Raw genomic sequence first — 23,948 nt, forward strand, 5'->3', positions numbered from 1 at the left:
CCTCATAAAGTTCCTGGCTGATGCAGTGGCGATGCCCAGATGATCTGGCTGGAGTGTGAGCTCTTTTGTTCTGTTTCATGGACAAACGTCTCTCATTGGACCACAGAACATCCTTTATATCCAGTCAATATGAGACTAATGTGTTGAAGCCTTTTCTGACACTGGGCAACACGTGCAGAGGCTGGTGAAGTCAGAGTTTCTAATTTCTCTGAGTATTAAGCAGCATGAACCTTGAGGCTCATCCACTCCTGGAATGAAAGCTTTCTACTGGTTGATGATCATTTTTGAGTCGCATAGTTTCTTCTATAAGGTTACTGCATATTTGTACTGTGTTTTCTGTTAACGCACACACAGCTGGTAGAAGATGGTCACTGTGATGAGGATCAGTCGATGGGGAATTTTTCTTGAGCATCATCTTTACACTTGTTCAATTTGATAAGTAGAATCTCCAAAAACTGGCTGGAATTTTAAAGATTAATATGGTTAAATGTGATGAATTTTAAAACCTTTAATCTTCTGCCTGTTCCTTTATGTAAAACTTTTAAAGTCCAAACAGAGGTGATCACAAACTGGATCAATTCTTACGATTCTTTGTGTTATTAATATTATTAGTAAAACAGTATTGATTGTGTAAAGATATTGGGGTGATTGATAAATTATGCAGATCTTTTACTCATTTTGTCATGAGATCTGGCATTTAAGAATCTGTTTTCATTTGTACAGAATGAACCACAAACCAAACCTAATAATTAAATATTCACAATTAAGATAGAAGCATGAAAGGTAAAAAATGAAATAGGTCAATTTAATATTTTTCTATAGCCATTATCTAAAATTTGTTTGATTATTTGATCGAACATGCCAAGAAATATTTACAGAAGGTTAGGAAAGATAATTATAAAACTGGAAAAAATCGAAAGAGAGAGAGAGCAGAATTAAATCAAATCATCAGTGCAAACCAAACTCTTCTCTATCTTTTCCGCTCAACATAAATACCTCAGCTTGTCTCTTCGAGCTTAACGTCCCTCAGCAGAACAAAGCAGCGCACTGATCCATGAAGGCGCGTTCAAGGAACATATGTAAACACCGGTGCTTATGACATCTCAAATTGAAATTCAAACATTTCTGTTTTATCACCTCACATTAAAAATCAAAGGTCTGGTCTGAGGATTTAAAAGTCACATATTTGCCTGATTTAATGTGGACTGATTTCCTCTTTAGTAACCTGGAAGATGCGTTGTGAGAAAAGCTGGAGCTGCTGCAGTTTTTCCACACCAACTTCCTGCTGAGGGTTCTCAGCAGGCCTGGCTCTGCTGGAGCTGAGGGTTCTCAGCAGGCCTGGCTCTGCTGGAGCTGAGGGTTCTCAGCAGGCCTGGCTCTGCTGGAGCTGAGGGTTCTCAGCAGGCCTGGCTCTGCTGGAGCTGAGGGTTCTCAGCAGGCCTGGCTCTGCTGGAGCTCTCTTCCTAATGTAGAGGAATTCTTTCTTCCCTCTGTCCCCTCATGCTTCAAACTGTTGCAAAGTAAGTGACTTGATGCAATCAGCTGGACTTTAACTCCTACCAAAAGCCATTGAACCAAATGAAAGCATGCGCTGTACAACTGGATTGATCTGGAACACGTGATGTATTTTATAGTTGAATCGAAAACTGAACTATTAGCACTAATAGTGAATTCTGCAAGTTAATCACTAGATGCAGTCTGCAGGGTTTCCTTAGATAGAAACTTTTTTTAAACTTTGAATAATTAATTGAGCATACTGTACAGTTTGATCATTAGTATCAATTTGAATTGAAGGGAAATGTTTTTGCTTTATCTTGGGATCATTTGTTGTGAAATGGTCGATATAGAAATAAATAGAATAGAATTGTTTGGTAAATCAGATTGGAATAGCTGAACGAATTTGGAAATTTGCACATATATGTGATTGAATATTAAATGTTTTTATTTTTTGTAAAGCGCCTTGAGATCACATTTGTTTTAATCTGGCGCCGTGGAAATAAACAAAATTTAATGAAGTGAATTATTTTCTTAGTTATTATTAGAGCACGCGATATCTAGAAATATTTTACTTTTTTGTCCGAAGAGTTTTGGGGAGACGCTTTGATAGTGTGTGTGTGTGTGTGTGTGTGTGTGTGTGTGTGTGTGTGTGTGTGTGTGCGCGCGCGCGCGCGCGCGTTCCGATCATATGAACATCTCCCAATCGGAATATAAGTGCTTTGGTCTCCGCCCTCTGGCTGAATCATTCTCGGGATTAAACCGGCATGTGATTAAAAAGTCAACATGAACAGATAGATACTTTACGGAAGCCTGTGGGAGACACTTAAAGGCCCATCTAGTCAGATGATGCTGAAAAATCATAAATGTAAAAGTACATAAAATTAATACTTGAATATTTAATAATTATGTTTAATAATTAACTTTCAGTTTCAGGATACTCTTAGTGGCTCATTTTATTGTATAAAAACCTAAAAACAAGCGTAACTCCTGCTGTAAGAGAGATTCAGCTGCTGTCTGTTCCTCTTCACTCTCTCAGCCTCCTTATTGCAGCCTGTTGCTCATCCTGCAGCAATCACCGATCTGCAGGTGAAATACACACTTTTTACCTTCTTTATATTTTGAATCATTATAATCATCATTATCATCAAATGTGATTATGTTTCTCTTCAGTTTTTTTTCCTGCTCTCGTGTCGCGGTTCTTGTTCCCTCTTGATTTCTGCTCATTAAATCAGAGCATCCCTGAACCAATCAGAAGCCGCTGTGAATCTTAGTGGACTGCATCACGGCCGGGTCACCCAATCCAAACAAAGACCCCCAGCTCCATTCAGACACGCGCACTCCCCGCCCCTCCCTCCGGCTCTTCGTCTCCTCTCAAAGTTTGGTTCGCAGCTGATGAAGATGCTGAGCTGATGATCACTTTTGATGGTCTCCTCCAACCTGCCGGACAGAAAAGAGACGCTCCCGGATCTGGATCGGACCCGAACACAAACGGAACTTCGTCCTGCTTTCCTGGAGCATTTGGGATTTGGAATCTGCCCGCTGACTGAGATGGGCTTTGAGTCCAGAAAGAAAGTGAAGCTGTTTTAGTTGAAGTCTGGATTGTGGAGATCGGCCCCCGCAGCCCCATCCCCAGTCCTCCCGGGCCTCCCTCAGAGGCGGTAATGCTAGCGGTGGGTCAGATGGACGGGTCCCGACAGAGCGCCTTCCTCCTCAGCACTCCACCTCTGGCAGCTCTGCACAGCATGACCGAGATGAAGACCCCCTTGTACCCGGCCTACCCCCTCTCCTCCACCTGCCCCAACTCCTCCACCTCTCCCGCCACCACATCTCCCAACCCAGGCGGCATGGCTGTGTCTTCCCCCGGAATCAAGAGTTCCACCGGGCTGTCCTCGGGCCTCGGCTCCCCGCAGCAGTGCTCCTCTGCAACTCCGCACGGAATTAACGACATCCTCAACCGGCCCGTCGTCTCCTCAGCTGGCACCACGGCGGTCGTAGCTGCCGCAGCAGCCGCCGCCTCCTCATCTGCTGGGATTCTGTCAGGACTGCCCAGGTTCAGCAGCCTCAGCCCGCCGCCACCTCCCGGACTTTACTTCAGCCCCAGCGCGGCGGCTGTGGCGGTGGCCCGGTACCCGAAGCCGCTGGCTGACCTCCCGGGCAGGACGCCGATCTTTTGGCCAGGAGTTATGCAAAGTCCGCACTGGAGAGACGCCAGGTTCGCTTGTTCACCCCGTAAGTGACACATAAATACATGAATATAAAATAAATAATGTTACAATATCACAACTTAATTTTTCTTTATGTATAAAATTAACTTACCGGAAAGTTGTGATATTGCAGCATTTTATAACTCGTTCTGAATTATATTCTAATTATATTCTATTCCTTAAGAACTATAAAATAATTAGTTCCGAAATTGTTTTCATGTTTGTGTTGCAGATCAGAACTCAGTTTTACTGGACAAAGATGGGAAAAGGAAGCACACACGGCCCACTTTCTCTGGACAGCAGATCTTTGCGCTGGAAAAGACTTTTGAACAAACCAAATATCTGGCGGGACCGGAGAGAGCGAGGCTGGCCTACTCTCTGGGGATGACGGAGAGCCAAGTGAAGGTAACTCAGAAAGAGAGCCAACACACACACACACACACACACACACACACACACACACACACACACACACACACACACACACACACACACACACACACACACACACACACACACACACACTGGCTCATTGTCGGGTTTATTCTTTACTCTGAGAAGAATCTAAATAATTATTTCGACACTTTCAGATGACCAAAATTGAATCGATATAAATTATGTCAGATGTTTTGGATTTTGCCTAAATTAGTTGTTGATATTTTCTGGTTTTATTTTTCTTTGGTTTAGAAAATTACTGAATTCATTAACGGAGCTGAAACTGTCCTCTCTTCAATATTTTCTGCAATTTATAGTAATATTTTCCACTCAATTATTCCGATTATGCGGCGATGCTAACATTACGATATAAAACACGGAAGAACTTAACCGTCTGTGTGTGTGTGTGTGTGTGTGTGTGTGTGTGTGTGTGTGTGTGTGTGTGTGTGTGTGTGTGTGTCCGGCCAGGTGTGGTTCCAGAACAGAAGGACCAAGTGGAGGAAGAAGCACGCAGCGGAAATGGCCTCGGCGAAGAAGAAGCAGGACTCGGAGACGGAGCGACTCAAAGGAACGTCGGACAACGAGGAGGAGGACGACGACTACAACAAACCTCTGGACCCGAACTCGGACGATGAAAAGATCACACAGCTGCTGAAAAAACACAAACCGGGCTCTGCGCTGCTGATCCACACATCTGAAAACGACAGCTCTTAATTCACTTCCTGTTCCGAGGAGGATCTGGCGGGACCAACTCATGGATTCGGTTCACTTTGTGAATGTTTTTCTGCGAGGCGAAAGAGGATACACACTTCCGGTTCACAGAGAAGACTTTAGCTGTAAATAGAAGCGTGAGTTGTATGAATAGAAATTGCTATTGAATCATTGCTGTGAATAATTTATGTGTAGTATTTTTTTCTTATTTGCTTTGTACAGAAACGATTCTCCCAGATCACGTTTTTGTTTTGATCTGACAGCAGAGGTATTTTTTCTGTCTGTCCCTGAACGCCTCTTGATCTGTCAGATAAAACCGCAGCTGCACCTGAGGTCGCTAACACACACACACACACACACACACACACACACACACACACACACACACACACACACACACACACACACACACACACACACACACTGGTGAACCCTGTGAAGCTGTGGAAACGGCCTGCAGCAGCTTCATGTAAAGCACTTTTATTTAATAAAAACTCTAAAGTTGGCTCGTTGTTTCCAACCGATGCATTGAATCAAAGCTGGAGTTTTATACATTTCTCGCCATTTTAACCTATCACGGCCTGTTTATTATTTATATTAATGTTGTTATTATCAGGGGCTTTTAAATATGTTTGAGATTAAACGATTCTAAAGAAAGGCTATTTTAAAAAAGTTTTTTATTCTTAAAAAATGCTTCCGAATGGTGCTCACTCCTTCCTAAAGAGCAGAGTGAATTGGGTTTTATTCGGTCGGGTCCACTGCCCTCTGGAGGTGCCGATCGGGGCCTGAAAACGGGCGAGGTCAAGCTGAAGTCCAGACAGGAAAACCGAGGCTCCTCAGCGGGCAGCAGGCTGCTCTCTGTCGGCTTCAAACTCAACTGCTCCGCGGGTTGTAGGACACACTCCATAGGACGCCTCCATAATATTTTTCTAATAAAATATATATTTTAAACTAAATATACTTGGGAATGCGCTTTTTTCACCCAGTTTGGTGTATTAAAATCAACACATTCTCTCATATTAATTGGATTTTTATGCTGTGCGAAATTCTTAATTGTAATAATTAATTACGCTGAATATCTATTTAATTTCTCTAACTTGTAAATATATTTGCGCAAAATATTCCTACAGTGCTGAAGTGGCGCGGCTCTTATTTGTCTATTCAACGGGCTTTGTGGCAATTATGGTTATTACATCAAATCAGAGCGAGTTGGTGCTGTCGAATCTACCTGAAATTTATTTATATATATATACATATATATATATAATCATTCATTGGATTCTACTCGTTTTTTTTTGTATATCTTCCAAATGTAGAAACCAATCTGTAAATTTTGATTTTCTGAAAACCCAAAATCTATTTTCTTGCTTTAACTGGATAATATGGACTGATAGGTTTCGTTCTAAACAGGGCGTTGAATAATAATAATAATAATAATAATAATAATAATAATAATAATAATAATAATATCATAATTTATATAGCGAGCAATTCACAATGCATGTCGTCTCAAGGGGCACTTTCCCCCCCCAAAATTATAAAAATAATAAAATTATTATTATTATTATTATTATTATTATTATTATTATTATTATTATTATTATTATTATTTTAGCTATGGAACATATGAGTTTTGACTCGTGTTTTTGTTTGGAGGGATGTTGTTAGAACCTGTCAGCCTGTCAATGATGAAGTGAATTCAGTTTGTGAATGAATGAGAAACAGAAAGAGGAATCCGGCCTAATCATTGGTCAGTTTGACCTGACTCTCACTCTCACGCTGGCCTTCCTCCTGTGGTTCCCATCTTCCTCTTCCTCACACTGAAGCTCCAGTGAAACTAAATGTGCTGGTGGCAGCGGGCCAGGTTCGGTGGGGTCTGCTCTGACCCAGAACACAACCGGACATCCTCCGGTTTGCTGGACAGACCGCTGAGTTGTGGACTGTGTCGCGGCTCTCGCGTTTCTTCCTTTTGAACAGTTATTTTGTGTTTAAGCAGCAAAGGAGAACCGCGAAGCTGTCACCAATGATTATTCTATCAACTTTTACATGGACCGAGCTTCATGCGATGTTATATTTATGATGATAAAGAACGAAGTGAATGTTTTATTCCTGCACTGTGGGGCCTCCGCTCACGCTCCAGGGACCAGACTCCCAGCCGGCCTTCTGCCCGGGATGCGGCTCACACCTGCCGCTTCGAGCCCCGTGTTCCGCTCTGGAGGCTGAGGCTTCATCTCACGGATCCGTCCTCACTTAAATTATGTTCACTGCAGGGAAGTGAAAGAGCTGTAGATCACAAAACGAGTAAAACAACGAGAGAAACAGAGAAAGAAACAGGAGAAAAAAATCCTTAATATGAAGGAAATATTTACCCGTTTCTATATGTTGATCTCTAACAGTTTTATTCTTTTTTGATATTTAAACATTCTTTTTAGCTTGCTTGTGTGTGTTAAACCTGCCCTCCTGGTGTTTGGTTTACCATTAAACAGAATTAGCTCCACATCACAGAGAGCTGATGACTGTGGAACTGGGACGGAACCATCCATCCTGCTTGGGCCCCGGTGACGTCACAGCACCAGTGCCTACTGCCAGGACGGAGGTCGACCTGACGTAACACCTGTGTCTCCATGTGGATCAGTGACAGGTGGGTCTGCCCTGCGGTTTCCACTCAGCTTCAGGTATTATGAAAGGTTTCAGGTCGATATGAGGGAATAATTGTTCTGAGTTAAAACTGCAGCTTGTGGAGGCCTTGGTTTGGGCCTAATTCATGATCAGTGCAGAGACCCCTCACCCTACCTCACCGTCTCCCTCCACGGCTGCTAAAAATAACTTTGTCCTGCATGAGGAATAAAAATAGTAATAATGAGTATTAAAAATAAGCCTCCATAATAGTAAGGGGAGAATGTTATTTTATTTTAACAGAAAGTAGGTCAGCTGTATTTTAAAAATGTGCTGCTGTTTTTCCAGAAGGTAACTGATTCCTCTTCTGCAGACATTATAATAAATCCCCACATAAAATAATAAAATGGTTTCCTAGAAAATAAAGAAAAAAGCAAAATGTATTCCCCACAACATGTGATTCTTCTTAGGCTTGAATCTTTCTGCTTATTTATTAAAATGAAGACACTCACCTAAAATATTAAAAATATTATCAGCATTGGTCATTCTGGGCAGATTCATCTGCTCTTTAGACCAACAGCAGAGAATCATCTCATACATCTGCATCTTAATGCTTTATGACCCAAAAATCATCTGTCAGTCACACCTTCACAATGTTCATTCTGTCCTTCTGTTTGAAATTTAAGAAAAAAGCCAGACTGATTCTGGCAGATTGTAATAAAATCATTTTTATTGATTCATTTTGAAAGGAATGAGTCCATCAACACAGCAACAAGGCTGAGAGGGGAAGGCTTCAAAAGCCACTGCACCGAAAACCTGGCAGATCAGGTCCAAACAGAAAGCTGATATGAAAATGCCATAAAGTGTAAATTATACAATAAAACAAATTTAAAACAAAATGAAACTCCAAAAATGTGTTGTTAAATATTTGGTGTTTGGCTTCTGAGATGTGAAAGTTTATGTCTCTGTGGTTTTAGTCAGTAGGTTTGACTTCTTAGTGAATGATGTAGAAATTATTTCAGCTCAGTTGTCTAAATGTTTAATGGAGGCTTCATGGACTGATTCAACGTAGAATACAAGTTCATGAAAGATTAATCTGAACACATTAATATCCTGCTAATGCTACTAAATGCTAGAAACACATACTGGGTTTCTAAGTGGTACAAAACCTTTAACCTAGAGTGAGGAGAGCACAGAGCTGGTTGGACCGGTTGGAAATGTGAGGCTGTGAATCTGGGCTGAGGCGTTCCTGGACAGGTTGATGCTCTCGCTTTGGCAGCATGGCTTTTCTATTCACAGTGAGGGATGGGTGGATGGATGGAAGGATAAAAGGATGGATGGATGTATGATGGATGGATGGTTTGAGGGCAATTAATTTAGATTAATTTTGATATATTTATAGCCATGTTTCTGTTCCTGCAAAAATCTGTCCTTGGGTCATCACGTTTTTTTATCTGAAATATTTATTTTCCTGCAGGTGTCTGATGATGAAATTTGCCTTAATCATAATTTTAGGCAATTTATTATTAATTGTGAACAATTTAACAGTACAGTGGAACAGCATGAACACAGACATCAAAAAATAGAACTACGATAGGAGGAACAAAACACTATCCAAATGTGATCAGACTGACCATTTCAGATTATTTTTTCTCTGTGTGAATGTTGGAACATTTATTCCCTATAAACACCTTCAGAGCAAAAATCAGAATCATCTGGGAGTTTGTTGGTTTTTATAGAGAGGAAAAACATCTGGAGTGTATTGCAGATGAAAAAATGATCAGTAATATAAAAAACCCCAACATATTTTCAGTATGTGTGTGGATTTAACGTGTGTGTGCTTGTGTGTGTGTGTGTGTGTGTGTGTGTGTGTGTGTGTGTGTTTGAGCTATCAAGTACTTTGAGATTCCAGTCCGCATCACATTTTTAGGGTCTGACATGTTGGAATCTCAGACCGCTGCTTTAATGTAATATTTGGTAGCTTATAATGTTTTAGGGGCATTGCATTCAAACTGTACATATTAACACACACCGGGTCGATTAGATATTTAGATGGGCTTCCACTGTATTTTATGCCCCACCTGATAAAGCTCAGAAAGTGGGAGAGTCAGGAGGAAAACAGGGGTTATCACAATCAGCCTAATCACACAATTAACAAAATGTTGCAAATCTTTCTTATCTTTTTCCTCAATATTGTGCAGCTGTAATATGTATTTATAAGCTGATAGAAAAAAGCCATCTGCAGAGAAAAAGAGCAACAAATATACCAGCATATTTTTCATTGAAATTTATAGAACATAAATCAGCTAATGTAACAGATGATTCCGCTTCAATTACGTTTTTGTTTGGTTTAAAATCACAGCATTAGAATGTAGACGTAAGAATAAAACAAACTGTCACTAACGCACACAATCCTCAAGCATGCTTATGTCTCTAATAAACCCATGTCAGATTTATCATTTTTCCGTTTTGCTGGTGACTGAAAAGCTGCCAACTGTTTTCCACAGATGTTCCACAGCAATTTATTAGCAGAGATTTGTTTCACCACACAGTGTAAGATGTTTGACAGCAGCAGCACAGTAAAGATCTAGGAGGAGGCCATGAGCCCCCTGTTGACCCCAGGTGGGGAAATCACTGCCTTTATGGAGTTCAGGTGTGGTGAACATGGCCCTGGTCCTCAGAGACCCTCTGCAGCAGCTGTTCACTCACTTCCTCTGCTAGCTTACCTGCTGTTCTGACTGCAGCTCAGGACTGGCAGATACATTCTCCTCACATTCACTAAGAGCTACGTAATCATACGTGGTAATGCAATGTTCCAGTTTAAATGAAAGGATTCACTGGGTTAAATGTTTCTGTGATTGTAGAGATTTAGCTGCACTCATGTTAATACAGAAAATCTAATAATACCTGGAGAACAAATATACAGTAAAATATTCAGCGACACAAAATATCTGCATGTTTCACATGTACAGTAGTTCTGATCAGAATGGCAACCAGCTGAACTTAAAGAAGCAGCATGAAGCAGCAGGAGCATAGATCTACTCCAGCGCTGCAGCCTGACTCCAACCTGTTAGCAGCCGTTCAGTAAGCAGCTCTACCTGTTGACTCCCACTAAATCTTTCCCTGTGTGCCAGTGTGACTAATGTGTCAGTCAACCTTTATAAAGAGCCTATTGACGCTCTCTCAGTTGACCATGTTCTACAAGAGATTATACACAAGGACATGTGTCATGGGAGTCGCCAGCTCCCACAGACATGAATGGTGGTCTTATCTGGTTCCAAGCCGCCTGTGCTCCTGTGATAAGGAGCGCCTGGGGATGGATGCTGCATTATGAGAAGGTGGCGCGCTGCAGCGGCTCTCTAACCACACATTCATGGTTGAGTGAAAACATTGTGTCTTCAGAGGACGGCGGCCGTTCCTGCAGCAGTACGCTGCTAAGCAGCACAGGCCAGATGGAAATAAAGTCACTTTTAATTGTTCTGTCTGCTTGAGCAACCTAATGATAGATTATGTGAATCATTAACTGAATGTGTTTCTGCGTGTGTGTGTGTGTGTGTGTGTGTGTGTAAGCAGGTCCTTCTTAAGAGCTCACCTGCTGGCTTGCTGATGTGAATAAGGTGCGATAGCAGAGTGTGATCAGGAGTTCTAAGCAGGCAGCAGCATTGTCCATGTTTTCATTCCCAGATATTCTTACATAATGAGGAGTCACTTCTCTCTCTCTGCAGCACCGTGTCCAGTTTGAGCAGCATGTTTGCACATAATGGTCAGCAGCCATGATCCGGCACTTCTGATGTTTCTGGCAGAAGTGTCGGATCACTACGACGGCAGAGCAGAAACATCAGAATATTTTAACTTGGTTAAATATTTTCACGTGGCATACTTACTGCTGTGTATTTTTTTATTAAACTCTGTAATATGTTTCAGTTTATTTTGAATATCAGGTTTAGTTTATATGAAGATATTTAAACAAAACACTGTGACTCTATAGGCCCATGTGACGTCACATTATTCCAGTAATCCTGTCTTTAGAGTTCAGATTTATCGTTTACAGAACAAAGTGTTAGTGCTTTGATCTCTACAGCATGCTCAGGTCTTAATGAACACTTGAAGTTGATTGGAGCAAATGTAGCACTGAGATCTGAAGTCCAGACATGAGCCTGTAATGGACTCATTACGGGAGAACATGAGCGACTGGTTCAGCGCTACGATGAAAACTGACTGAAACTCTTCTAACATGTTTTTGCTGTATAAACTCTAATGCATTTGAGTAACATTTTCTTCAAGACTTTTAAACTCAAAATGTAATAAAAATGTCTGACTTAACTGGGTTGTTCATGCAATTTATTCACACTCATTCATTCACACTCAATGCAGTATGCAATTTATATAAAGAATATATTTAATGAGATTTACTTTTTGAATTCATTTGCAGAATAAATAAACTTTTTGCTCATTGTTAATTTAACGAAGATAATCCTTTATGTTTTAGAAAACCAAAATGTTACTTAAAATTCAGATTTCTCTGCTTTTAAAAGATAGAATATTTGAAAACCAATCCAAATATTGTTTTTCAATATTTGGAGAACAATATTCACATGAAAGGTCACTGTAAAACTTCTCTGGTTTGGTTTGTGCCAATAAAGATGTGGAAGCGTGTTGTAATGATGCAGAGGGAGTTTCATTTGCTTCCACTTAACCTGACCAGTCACCTTGTACAGCCTGAATCAGCTTTAGAATAAAAAGGAGAGAAATCATTATATTCAGTTCAAAGTTGGTTGTTGCCTCCTGAAGAATGGACAGCAGTGAAAAGAATCCTGGTCTGAGGAGGAAGAAATGAGAAGAAGGAGGAGGGACTTGGCTGTGGTAAGTAATGACAAAATGAGCGCCCTCAGTAGACTGACAATGAAAAACCCTGCCCTCATCACCTGGGCCTTTTGTTCTGAATTTTATTAGCACTAGCCACGCTAAAATAACCCGTTAACACGTATCATAGTGCAGCAATAATAACCTCCTCAATCATATTTTAAAAGTCACGTCAAGGCGGCCGGCTGTAACTCATCTCTATGCAAATACTCCTGTGTCAGCCCATTAGCGGGTTGCTACAGGGGTTTTATTAAAATGCATTTGGCTTCTCTTTCTTCCTGCTCAGGACTAATAAAACACGAGCCCTGCTGCACAAGAATTACAGCAACTATTAGACTAACATATGGGCAGCATGCAGTGTGAAAATAAAAACCAACAGATAAAGTGGCAGGGTCAGGCTGGGGAGCAAACACTTAGGAAATGGCAGTAAAGTAATAGATTGTTCCGGATCAGGCTGATGCAGACGTGCAAATCAAACTCTAGTTATTCATTCATTTGGAGGGAGGAGGAGTTGTATAAGTCTACAACACTCAGTCCCTTGTAACACTATTTTATATCTTTAGACAGTAGATGTGTGCTGTTTGTTAATACTAAATACATTCCTTTAAAGGGTTGGTAGAGGGGCAGGGATGATTAGACATTTTCGATCTCTACATCATGTTATAATGTTATTCCCTCATCACAAACACAAGAGCTTTTCCGCTCAAACACAAAAATTCAAGAGATTCAAGGATTCAAATCATTCTAAACACTTTCTCCCACAGAGCTCCTCCTGCAGACTCCAGCTGAGCTTCCACCTCCCATAGCACCCTTCCCTCCCCCGACTCCCCACTCAGCTCCTTCAGACTAGCAGCAGCGTGCCACCATGTAGTATGCATTGCTGTGATGACGTGTTAAAGGCCAAGTGTCAGAGCTTCTTAAAACAGCAGAGCCTCGATTTCAAGGGTTCAAATTACAAAGTCAAATTTCTTTTAAGTCATGCCGGATGTATGTATATATAATTTTTGTAACAACTAATGGTAACATAGTTACTTGATTGTGCTATTTAATATCATCAACACATAACACTGTCCCTTTAAACAGAAATAGTGATCAGGATAAGCAGAAAGACTTGTTAGCATAGAACAAAATAAACCTTTTTTGAAAGGAGACTGAGGAAGGAGACACAGATAAACAAATTAAGTATCAATATTTACAATATTAATATTCAAAGTATCTGTATCACTTAGAGGAGCTTGTTTGTGCTGCTCCCTCCCTGCTGCAGCTTCATGGAAAATATAAATTCATGTAGAATTTGAATGAAATGACATCAGACTTGTATAGCACTTTTCAAGACACTCAAATACGCTTCACATTATATCATGGGAATCCATTCCCTCACACATTCTGATGTTACTTACTTACTTCTGCAACCCATCTGACTTTACACAGCAGACAACAGCACATCAAGGTTTCATGAAAAAAACCCTAAAACTACAGCTACTGCTATTCTTTATTTTTTTGTCACTTGAGTTTGAGATAAAAGCCTTGCAGCAGAATCTCCACTTCATGTATGTAGCACACATGAGGGCTCACCCTTCAGCTGCCTCTCCAACGGAAGAGCTCCCACCATTCTGATTATGTCATTTAATAGTTTATCAAAGTCGGAGCATCCTGCCATGCTTGAGTGAACAGAAGATTTTTCTGTTTTATTAAGTCATTAATTTCTCATGGGTCATTAGTTGCCATATAGATTCTTTCTTTGATAAATGTGGCTGGTAAATTATGCACACAATGTGCTTCCTCCTCGTCCCTGTAAGTGACAAACAGGGGGAACCTCGTCACATGGTCCAGATGTGTTGTGGGGGCGTCCATCACTCCATCACAGAGGAGTCACTACAGCGAGTGGATGACAACGATGTGACTGTCAACAAACTTCACTGAGAAGGCCATGGGCAACTGAGCAAAACCACATTAGCACGCACACACACACACACGCACACACACACACACACACACACACACACACACACACACACACACACACACGCGCACACACACACGCACGCGCGCAAGCACGCGCTCACGCACGCACGCATGCACACACACACAAGCACAGACAGTTGAAACATAAAGTTGAGCTTGACATCCCTTCATGTGTCTCGACAAGATGTTATGTTATGTTGTAATAAGATAAAGTTATGAGTCATGGATGCACTGAACACCTTCAGTTGCCCGATTCTATTGAGATGAGTCTTGATTATCAGTATGAAGCTGTATCAGTCACTAACATACACTGTCATGGCTTTATAAAAGTCCTCATCCCTCATTTTCAAAAGGCTCTTCTTTAATTTCTTTTTAATTTCCTAAAGTGTCCTTTGAGTGAGACTTACTGGAAGTCAGTTGACACATATGGAGGCTTGTGGACTGATTAACGTGTCTTTGGCTTCATGTTGATGCTCTTTGACGGCAGGTTAAGAGGATGAAAAGAAAGTTGAATTAATGTTTCCGTCAATGGATGAGGTACCGTTTTATCTGCAATAGAAACCTACCCAGTCTCACACACAGGCTTTTTCTTCCTTTTCTTTCTTTCTTTTTTTATTTTTATTTTTTTTACAAATTATAGTAAATAATAAGGAAATGAAAAGAAATCCTACCCACGAGTTCCTTGTGAGGAGGAGGATGGAGATTCCCAGGCTCAGGTTGTGTGTCTGAGACTTCAAGTGCAGGTTAAGCGACAACGTTTGCTTCATTTCTTCTCTTTTTGACAAACATTTTCAGTAGATTTAACAGTTTTACCCTCACTCAGTCTTAGCGCGTAGATGTCAACAGACAAGCAATGGAGGCGTCCTGCCAGCTCTTCAGTTCCTGAAACCACAAAAAATAAAATAACAAACAAACAAACAAACAAAAAATAAAATAAAAGCTCATGCGGGGTCAATGAGACCGGACCACACACAGGGTAAAAAGATCACACAGGTCCACTGTGGAAGGGTACAAACTCTGCTCATTCATTTTTAGCTAGCTTCACAGCTCAGTCACATTTGACTTACAGAAAGAGCGGAAAGTCACTAAATAAACAAAAGTAAACTGATCAATAACATGTAGGTTTAGATCGTACACCCCCACAGGTTCACACAGATGTGAGCTATATCCAGAATGTTTTGACACGAAATACCATTTTTATTTTATTTCACAATTTTGTTAATAGTAAAAAAGTTAAAATAATAAAATACCATACCAACTTTATTTATGCACTTTAAAACAACCACAGCTGATACAAAGTGCTGTACATTAAAACACAACATAACAATAAAAAAATAAAAACTGTTAGTTTAAAAACAAAAACATACAATTTAAAACTAGATCCCGCTGGAGTTGAAAGCCAAGTAAAATAGATGGGTTTTAAACTTTTTAAACTTAAAGTTCGTTTTAAGACGAACTTTAAAGTGGACAGTGAAGGGGCCTCTCTGACCTGCTAAAATGTCAAATAACTAATAAAAAATAGAAAAATCCCTCAAAGGAAAATCTCAAGGTAAGCACAGTACCTTGAGAAAATACAGCTAGTGATGGTATTCACCTGCCACCACTGAGTCAGGTGAATACCAGGTGAATACCACTGTCATTGTTATAGATAATTACAGATAATTAAGCCTTAGTCATGTGTGAGGAGTGTTGCTCTGCAAGTGTTGGGAGGTTTGCTGATGAAAACTGATAAATGCGACTGTTAAATTGAGACCGCATTTATTATTCAGATAGTTTTGCAGCAGTCACTCCAGAAGCAAGTTAAAACCAAAAACAGGAAGTAAAGGTGAACTACTGGTGTGCTTAAAACAATAATCTTGATCATTACCAGCTTTAAGAAAACATATGATCATATCTTAGCTATAGATCTTTGTGTCTTTTATTTGAGCCACTGCCTTTTTGATACAAATTTTTAAAAGCTGCTGGTGGGTCCAGAGTTGGACATAGGAGGTTTTATCTTTAGCAGGTAACTCTGTGAGAAGAAGCATGTTGATAACCTGGCTTGTCCTTTGTGTCTGGGCCTTTCTACAGCTGACCTTGTTGTCTGTGCTGGATGCTTGCTCATGCTGATCCCACCTGCCCACCGTGTTGTTTGGTTTATTGACTGACACTTTGCTGCATCTGCATCAGCCTAAACAGGTTTTCAGTTTTTATTGGCAGCTCGGTAATGATGGCTGTCCTGTTGAGGCTTTCTATACTATTACAAGTCGAGGTATCAAACTATGTTGTCTGGCTCTGCAGAAGCCACCAAAAGGAGCCATGCAGAGGCTGAGAGCTGCTAAAAGTTAAGGAAAGTTTTTGGTGAAATGATTTAGTGAATATCAGTAAGAGACAACTAGATGGTTGATTAGACCATCTAGTTAGTCTAATCAACTAGACTAGTCTAATTCCATATCTGGAGAAGTAAATATTAGTTGGTTTAGATGCAGCCCAACTATATCTTCATAGCTTTTAAGGGTAAAGGTATGGAGAAAACTGCCTGCATTCTATTTTCCTGAGGTTTTATGTTTTATTCCATTAAACCTTCCTTAAATTGTTCCACGGAACATTCTCACAATCTGTCTTTAATTGTATTTAATGTTGTTTAGCCATGTCATCATTTAATTGATGCCATTCAGACGGTTTTTAAGATACTTTTAGAGATACATTTAATTGATTTGAACAAAAGTAGATAAAAATATAATTACAAATAAAAAACGTATGAAATTAAAAAATCTGTACTATACAAAATAGTTTTGTAATTGTAATAGGGCAAAATCGACATATGTGACAAGTGAAATAAGGGACATGGCCACCTTGGGCCATTTCCAAAGCCTTGCAGCTTGCAAAGCTTTTCAGCTGACCTAAAAACTGATCCTTAAGTCAGTCAGACCAGTCAGTACCAAAAGTGAACTTTATTTATGTTGTCTTCATTTTGGCTGCTCTTTCAGACCTGGTGTTTTCACTCACAGGATTCTCTGCCCTCCAGTATTGTGAGAGTTTACAAAACTGAAACATTTGTGACTCATATTCTCATCAGGATGAAAGTTCCGTGAATCTCTTCAGTAAAAATGTACGTTTAACAAAGAGCAAAGAGGTGTGCATAACATTTTTTATTGACTTCAAAATATAGTGTAAATTCCAGTTGGAATTGGCTGTTAGTATGTTTAGGTGATGGACCCATGCAGGAGAAAGTCCGGGCTGTTTTGGGCCCAGGCAGCCCACTGTCTGCGACTGGTGAAGGAATCAGTCAGGGGCGCCACCAGGACAAAAAATGTAATTGCCCCCCCCGCACCCCCTCCCCCCGCAGTTGCTGTTACAGTTTCTTGAGTCTATGTGACCCATCAAAAGGGTCAGAATTTTAAAGGCTTGCAACAGCCTTGCTTTCTTTGGGCTAATACTGATACTAGCACAATATTGAATTTTACATGCAACAGTCTGCATACAATACAGCAAATAGGTTGCTTAATTTTTATTATTAGTTTTATCTCATTGAAATGTCTCTTTCCACTTGCAACAATCACAGACAATGAGCAAAATATACATAAAACCAAAAATGCTATATGGTTGCATTTTATTCAAGCTGCAGTATATTACTTTAATTAAAAAATGTTTCTCTATATTTGTTAAAGCTGTCACCATGTTATGACGGTTTGCTATGAGACAGATAATCTGTGAAAAAAATCAATCAACCAGCCATTCATTTTGCTTTAGATAAATGTTCACTAGCTGATGTCACTTCCTGGACGTAACAGCATCGTCTGAAAACTGAATTTGTGTTTGTTTTGACAAGCTAATCTGTCAACCGCTTATTCAAAAGAAAGATTTTAGAGATTATTCACATGAAATCTGATAAAATTACAGATGTGTATGAATTTTTAAATCAAGATTCACGGCCATAGAGTGGTTTTCAGAAGCCTTCTCAGAATATACACGCTTATTACAGTTTGTGTGTAGTTGTCATGACCACAAAACAGCAAGAATAAACAAAAATGGTTGATGGTTTGCAACGGGAATTATTATCAGATGAGAAATATTTTCGGCCAGTCTTCCTTTGGGAGAAACAGCTATGAGGCAGAACAAGACTGCACCAATGAAAAACCTGGCATGTTTATTTTCTACATAAAATAGTTATCACAGCGGCAACATATAAAATCCTATTTCTATTTCAAATCCTTTTTATGTTTAAAAATATTGTCATTTCCAACTCACTTTAAAAAAGAAAACGAACCATCATGTAAGAGCAAATCTGGAATGTTATTAAAACTGAACAGCAGTATAAAATGGAATGAATGTGTGTATTCAGTGTGATTTATCAGCTCTCTCTTAATTCCATCATAAATAAAACCTAAACCTAAACTCTAAGAGGTACAGGAAGTTCCATTACAAATCATATTATTTATATGGATTGTGCTCTATTCAAACAGAAGATGATGAAACTTATTAGTTTAGTTTTCTGTATTATTATGAGGAAGATTTATGGTTATTTGAAAGGACCACAGTCCTCAGCAGGACTGTCTCTCCTGTCTAAATATAATCCTGATGTAAATGCTGATGGTGTTTTAGCCCCAGCAGAAGTGGAGGTGTGGGTCAGAGCTGTGGTTCACGGCACGGTGATCAGACGGTGACCTCAGCAGGAAAACGCTGCTGCTGCCCTGCTGAATGCCACTATTTCCTCCTCTGACAGACACCCTGACAATAAATAACTCTATGAAAAATGAGGAAGGAGAGAAAGCACAGTAACCTGATGAACTTGAGAACCTCTTCCCATTGATTATGGAAATCTCTCTGGCGCTGACCTGGGCTATTATGAGTCTTAAGCATTGATTAAATGTGCAGAGGAAAATACTTTGGCAGTTAAATCAGCCGCTCATTTAGCTTTTCTTTACAACCATTCAAGGTCTGCTGCAGTTTAAAAGGATTACGTTTTTGTGTAGAAAGATGTGTTGTCTGAAAATAGAATTAATCTGGTGCAATGTTAATGCTGAGTGACCCTGGGTGGGAAGATAACCTCTGACCTGTGACCCAGCAGAGCGTCTGGTCGTAAGAAAAGTAACAGTGAGGTATAGCCCCCCACACACTTAAGCCCCTCTTTTCCCTGTGATTTGGCTCAGACGCATCAAATCATCCATCGCTGGATCGATCCCTCTGAGGCGGCTTCATAAGTAGGTCAAGAGGAGCTCTGTGGATGAAACCAGGCTGACTAGAGTTCACGCTTCACTCTGGACCTTAAGGAGCGATGCCACACCAGAACCGAGCCCACGTTATCTGGACACTTCATCAGTACCACCAGATGTTGATAACTTAGTCTGAACATGGGATGTTAACAGCAGAGCTGCTCTTCCACACACTCCCAGCAGCTTTGTTTAATAGATGTCAGTGATTAGTTCACCCAACCGGCAGTGAGAACGAGACACACAGCAGATCACAAACTAAAAGTGATCCAGAAGGATCGATGTGGAAGACAACTCTCCCTGTTCACAGTGTGGAAATAAAATCAGGATAGAAAATATCCAGGACACGCCTGATGACTGGACCTCCTGCACGACAATAAACACTTTAAAAGAGTGAATATTTATGCAGTCACTTTTTTGTTGAAGAATTTTATTTAGCTGTGATTGTTTTGTAGAAATCAGTTTGCATTTTGATGTTAACGAATTGTCATTCTTTTGTGGGAAAAGCCACAATTTGTTGATCTTGATTGATTTTTAAATGCAATAACAAGCATCAGACATACAGGGGGTAAAAACCTTTCATAGGAACTGTAAATATTTGGTTTCTTTGCCAAATCTATACAATAACATTGTTGTGAATTTTGGTCTTACTCAGCTTACGCTCTGGTTCTTTTCTTTTACTGTTACCAAAGGAAAATGACAAAGTTAAATGTTACCGTGTCACACTCAAAACTGGAAATTGTTATTCACATCTGGATTATAGGAGTTTGTTGTTACATTTTCTCCTTGGAACATCCATCCATCCATCCATCCATCCATCCATCCATCCATCCATCCATCCATCCATCCATCCATCCATCCATCCATCCATCCATCCATCCATCCGTCCATCCGTCCGTCCGTCCGTCCGTCCGTCCATCCATCCATCCATCCATCCATCCATCCATCCATCCATCCATCTCCAGCGAGTCATTTTGGTGAGAGGACAGGTTGCTAGTCCATCGCAGCACCTGACAACATGTTGCAGGTATTTCAGATGTGTGGGTTTTACCCTCAATCCACCTGAGATCAGTTTATTGGACTGAAATCAGAAACATCATCCACCAGTGAACTCTGGATCTTCCCCCCCTGAGCTGCTGCCAGGAACTCAAACATCCTCTTCTGAAACCCACACTGCCATCATTTCAATTCATTGGCTTTTGTTTTATTGTGAAGAACTGTAATTTTTATTTTGAAAGGTGCTTTACATTTAATATTTACATAAAATATAATTCCCTGCTTTCTTTTTTCTTTTCTCTGCTTGTTATGCTAGCATATCTCTCATTGTGCTTATTAGCTCTTTAGTGTAAGAGTAAAATAATTCAGTGTTCTAAATATCTTTTGTAAACTTTTATTTGAAGACTGCTTCTACCTAAGCATTAATGAAAATCTGTTTCTGTTTTGCAGGGTTCTTCCCACAGCAAAATTATTCATTTAAATTGGGTTTCTAAATCATTTACTGTCAGATGTTACAGCTGCAACGCCGTCCCTTATTTTTATGAAAAGGCTTCATTGAGAGATTCATAAAACGTCTGGTCAGGCCAGTCCTGCTCCAGACTGCAGATCACAGTCGATTCTCAGAGGTCGTGTTCTGCTGTGGTGAAATTTGATTAGATTTGCAAGATTAGAAGCAAACCACAGTATTTTCCCATGAAACAAACTGACAACTCAAAGAATGTTAAAGCTTCAATAAACAGTTACAATTATCATAACTCTTGCCTCAGCCTCTCTCTCATATCTGGTGGATCTTTCCCTGTAATCAATTGCACCAGCAGATATGCTTCCTCAAGACAGTGACAACAGAACCAGTGTCAACACTATGTCGCTGCCAGCGGTGAGGTGCAGGACAGACATGACCCTGCCGCTCTGATTTATGAGCCCAGACACAGGAAAAGGCTCTTTTACGGTGCTGGTCCTGCCTGGGAAAGTTGGCATACATGAGAGAAAGTTGTCAACTGTGTGTAGACAGAGGCAGAGATGGACTGCTCCACACAAGGCAGAGATTGTGCCTATTCTCCTCATTCAATTCACCACAGGACTATAATGCTGTTTTCCCAAGCTCACCAAGACCCCATGTTTGCTTTGTGAAGTCATAAGTAGGTGTTAATGCCTCTTTAGTTATGTCAGCCAGAGCTGCTGAGGAGGAACCTCTGTCTCCTCACGCAGAAGCTGAACGCTCTCTACTAACCCCATCACTTCAACCTGGTGAGAAGCAGCTCCATCCTAAGCCAAGGATGAAAAATTCACATTCCAGCTTTTAACTTGCCATAAATTCCACCAGAAATGTTTTTTCTATCAGAGCTAGTTTTAAACATCCCAGTGCTGATAAATAGGGACCAGAGTCTCACCACCCACTGGAATATAAATAGTGAGTCATCAAAATTTTGCAGCACTGACCCAAACAGACGCTAAGGTCCAGGAACACCTTAGCGTCCTGGACATTAGGTGTTCAGGACGCTACACCTGAAAAGCTAAGAAAGCTTTTCAAACCTCTGGATAACCAGACACCTCTGAGGTTTGAAGGATGGATATGGAAGAGAATTCTTCTTGGTCAATGTTGAGGCATCCATGAAAACATTCATCTCATCCACTGAAGGACAAAACAAGAGATGGAAAAACATTGTCATTCCATGTGTGGCTGGAAGGTTTGAAAACACTCAGTAATTTTGGTGGATTTGAAACCTGCTAACTCTCAGACAGAGACGGGTTCATATCAACGCTAAAACAACCGAGCACCAGCTCAGCAATGTCTGCAGCAGTGGAGTAAGGAGTATGCAGACCTCTGCATTGGGAAATCTAAACAGCAACAACACAATATCCTGGCTGTTCATTTACATCTCAGGGACAGGAATCTCTGACTTGAAGGTACCAGTGAACAACCAGGACAAGGATGGTGTCACATCTACTGCCAGTGTAGTTCTGCTCTGCTTTCAGAGCTCTGCTTGCAGATGGCTAGCATACCTGCAGGTGTAAACACTGTCCTGGCTGACAGCTATGTTATCTGTTGGATTGTTTCCAGTCACTTCATTCTCAATTTATTCCTTTTAGATGTGTAATCATAAAGGACAGAGTTTAGGTCCATGCTGTAAATTCCCTCATTGTAATGTAAACAAACAATTGTTTATTTACATAAACATCTAAGCAAATAAAAATGTAAGTTTGTCAGGTGTGTTTTGTTGCACTAATCCAATTTAATGGCCACCAAAACACAAAACACTCAAAATGAGAAGTGACAAAAAGTCATTTAACTTTCATTTAAAAAATCATCAAAAATTCAAAGCATGAAGTTGTGAATAACTGTTGGAAGGAGTCAAGAGAAGCATGACAGCTGAAGAGTGAAGCATTCTGGGTAAAGGACCATAGTGCTGTGAAACAAACTGTTACAAATGACCAGTTTTCTACTTCATGGGGGATAAAGGTTTTGGGACAGAGTTGGATTGTTGGGTGAGGATAAGATGGGAACTGCAATGAGACAGTTATGGTTCTACCCACCCCATGAGGGACAAGCTTCAGTTTGATATTAATTTATTGATGGCTGATTTTACTGAGAGAAGACTTTCAATTTCAAATTGTCACATGTCAATATGTCAGCGGTTCAGGTGAACAGCATCATTCAGATTCCTGCCAGCTTCATCTGTTAATATTGAAGGATTAACTGATGAGTTCTGAAGGAAGAAAATGTGTAATACTATTTATAAATATTGTCATGGAACTATAAATAAAAGGAAATATTATTATTAATGAGCCTGTCTGGGATTTTAAACTACAATCCCCAAAAATCTATCAGTCTCACTGAATTCTGCAAACTAAATAATTTACTGCTGATTATTACTAATTATTATTTATGATGTGGCCATTAAACAATTCTGTATTTAGTGTGAAAATCTGCATAGTTGATCTTGAACAAAAGAAATCCTTTGTAATCAAGATTGTCACAAATGTATAATTTCTAGTTAATGTGAAATTTATTGAAAAAGAACTAAAAAATATAAAAATCTTTCTACTTCTAAAAACTGATTTTCTAAATCATGGAGAGCTTTAATTTTACTTTCATGTTCATTAATAATTTTTCCCCCCACATTTTTTTTCATTAAATTTTACATTGCACTAAAATGTCTCTGGAACCAATAACACCAAGTAACTGAAAACCTGAGATGTGCAGAAACACTGTCACTATTTCTGATTACCTTTTAGAGTTATTGTCTTAGTTAGTGTTAGTGTAAACAGAACATTATCCTCAAGTTTCACAGACTGTCAGAGACATTAAATAAACATTTGCCTTAACACAGGAGTCAGATCAGTGTTACACACTTCCGTCTCAGGATGCAAAACATGCTGCTAAGCACTCTGGGAAATAGTTCCCACTCCTGTCTTTTTTGTTCTTTCAGGTTTTGATCTGACCCTGACCACTGATTCCTCTGTATCT

The 23,948-nt window shown here is 40.0% G+C and overlaps 1 protein-coding gene across 2 annotated transcripts; it reads left to right on the forward strand.

Moving 5' to 3' along the window:
* The first annotated feature begins 2,188 nt into the window (after nucleotides 1-2,188).
* nkx6.1 (NK6 homeobox 1) lies at nucleotides 2,189-11,812 on the forward strand. Of its 2 annotated transcripts, XR_014090195.1 has the most exons (4): nucleotides 2,189-3,726; nucleotides 3,934-4,106; nucleotides 4,605-4,984; nucleotides 7,334-11,812. XR_014090195.1 is itself a non-coding variant. In XM_081613571.1 (3 exons), the coding sequence occupies exons 1-3, from the start codon at nucleotides 3,159-3,161 to the stop codon at nucleotides 4,848-4,850; spliced, it is 987 nt and encodes a 328-aa protein (XP_081469697.1). In that variant the 5' UTR covers nucleotides 2,189-3,158; the 3' UTR covers nucleotides 4,851-5,353. The 2 variants fall into 2 exon arrangements, 1 of the variants encoding a protein (XP_081469697.1); XM_081613571.1 differs by lacking the exon at nucleotides 7,334-11,812 and having other exon boundaries at nucleotides 4,605-5,353.
* The last annotated feature ends 12,136 nt before the right edge of the window (nucleotides 11,813-23,948 follow it).

This window comes from Poecilia reticulata, chromosome 12, assembly GCF_904066995.2.
Source record: "Poecilia reticulata chromosome 12, P_reticulata-male-v2, whole genome shotgun sequence".
NCBI classification, from domain to species: Eukaryota; Metazoa; Chordata; class Actinopteri; order Cyprinodontiformes; family Poeciliidae; genus Poecilia; species Poecilia reticulata.

What these genes read in the sequence shown, in the direction of transcription:
- nkx6.1 (XM_081613571.1), top strand. Translation starts at nt 3,159, where the DNA reads ATGCTAGCGGTGGGTCAGATGGACGGGTCCCGACAGAGCGCCTTCCTC. An exon ending in CAGGTTCGCTTGTTCACCCC is followed by an intron (nt 3,727 to 3,933) that starts GTAAGTGACACA and finishes TTTGTGTTGCAG; the next exon opens with ATCAGAACTCAGTTTTACTG. An exon ending in TGACGGAGAGCCAAGTGAAG is followed by an intron (nt 4,107 to 4,604) that starts GTAACTCAGAAA and finishes GTGTCCGGCCAG; the next exon opens with GTGTGGTTCCAGAACAGAAG.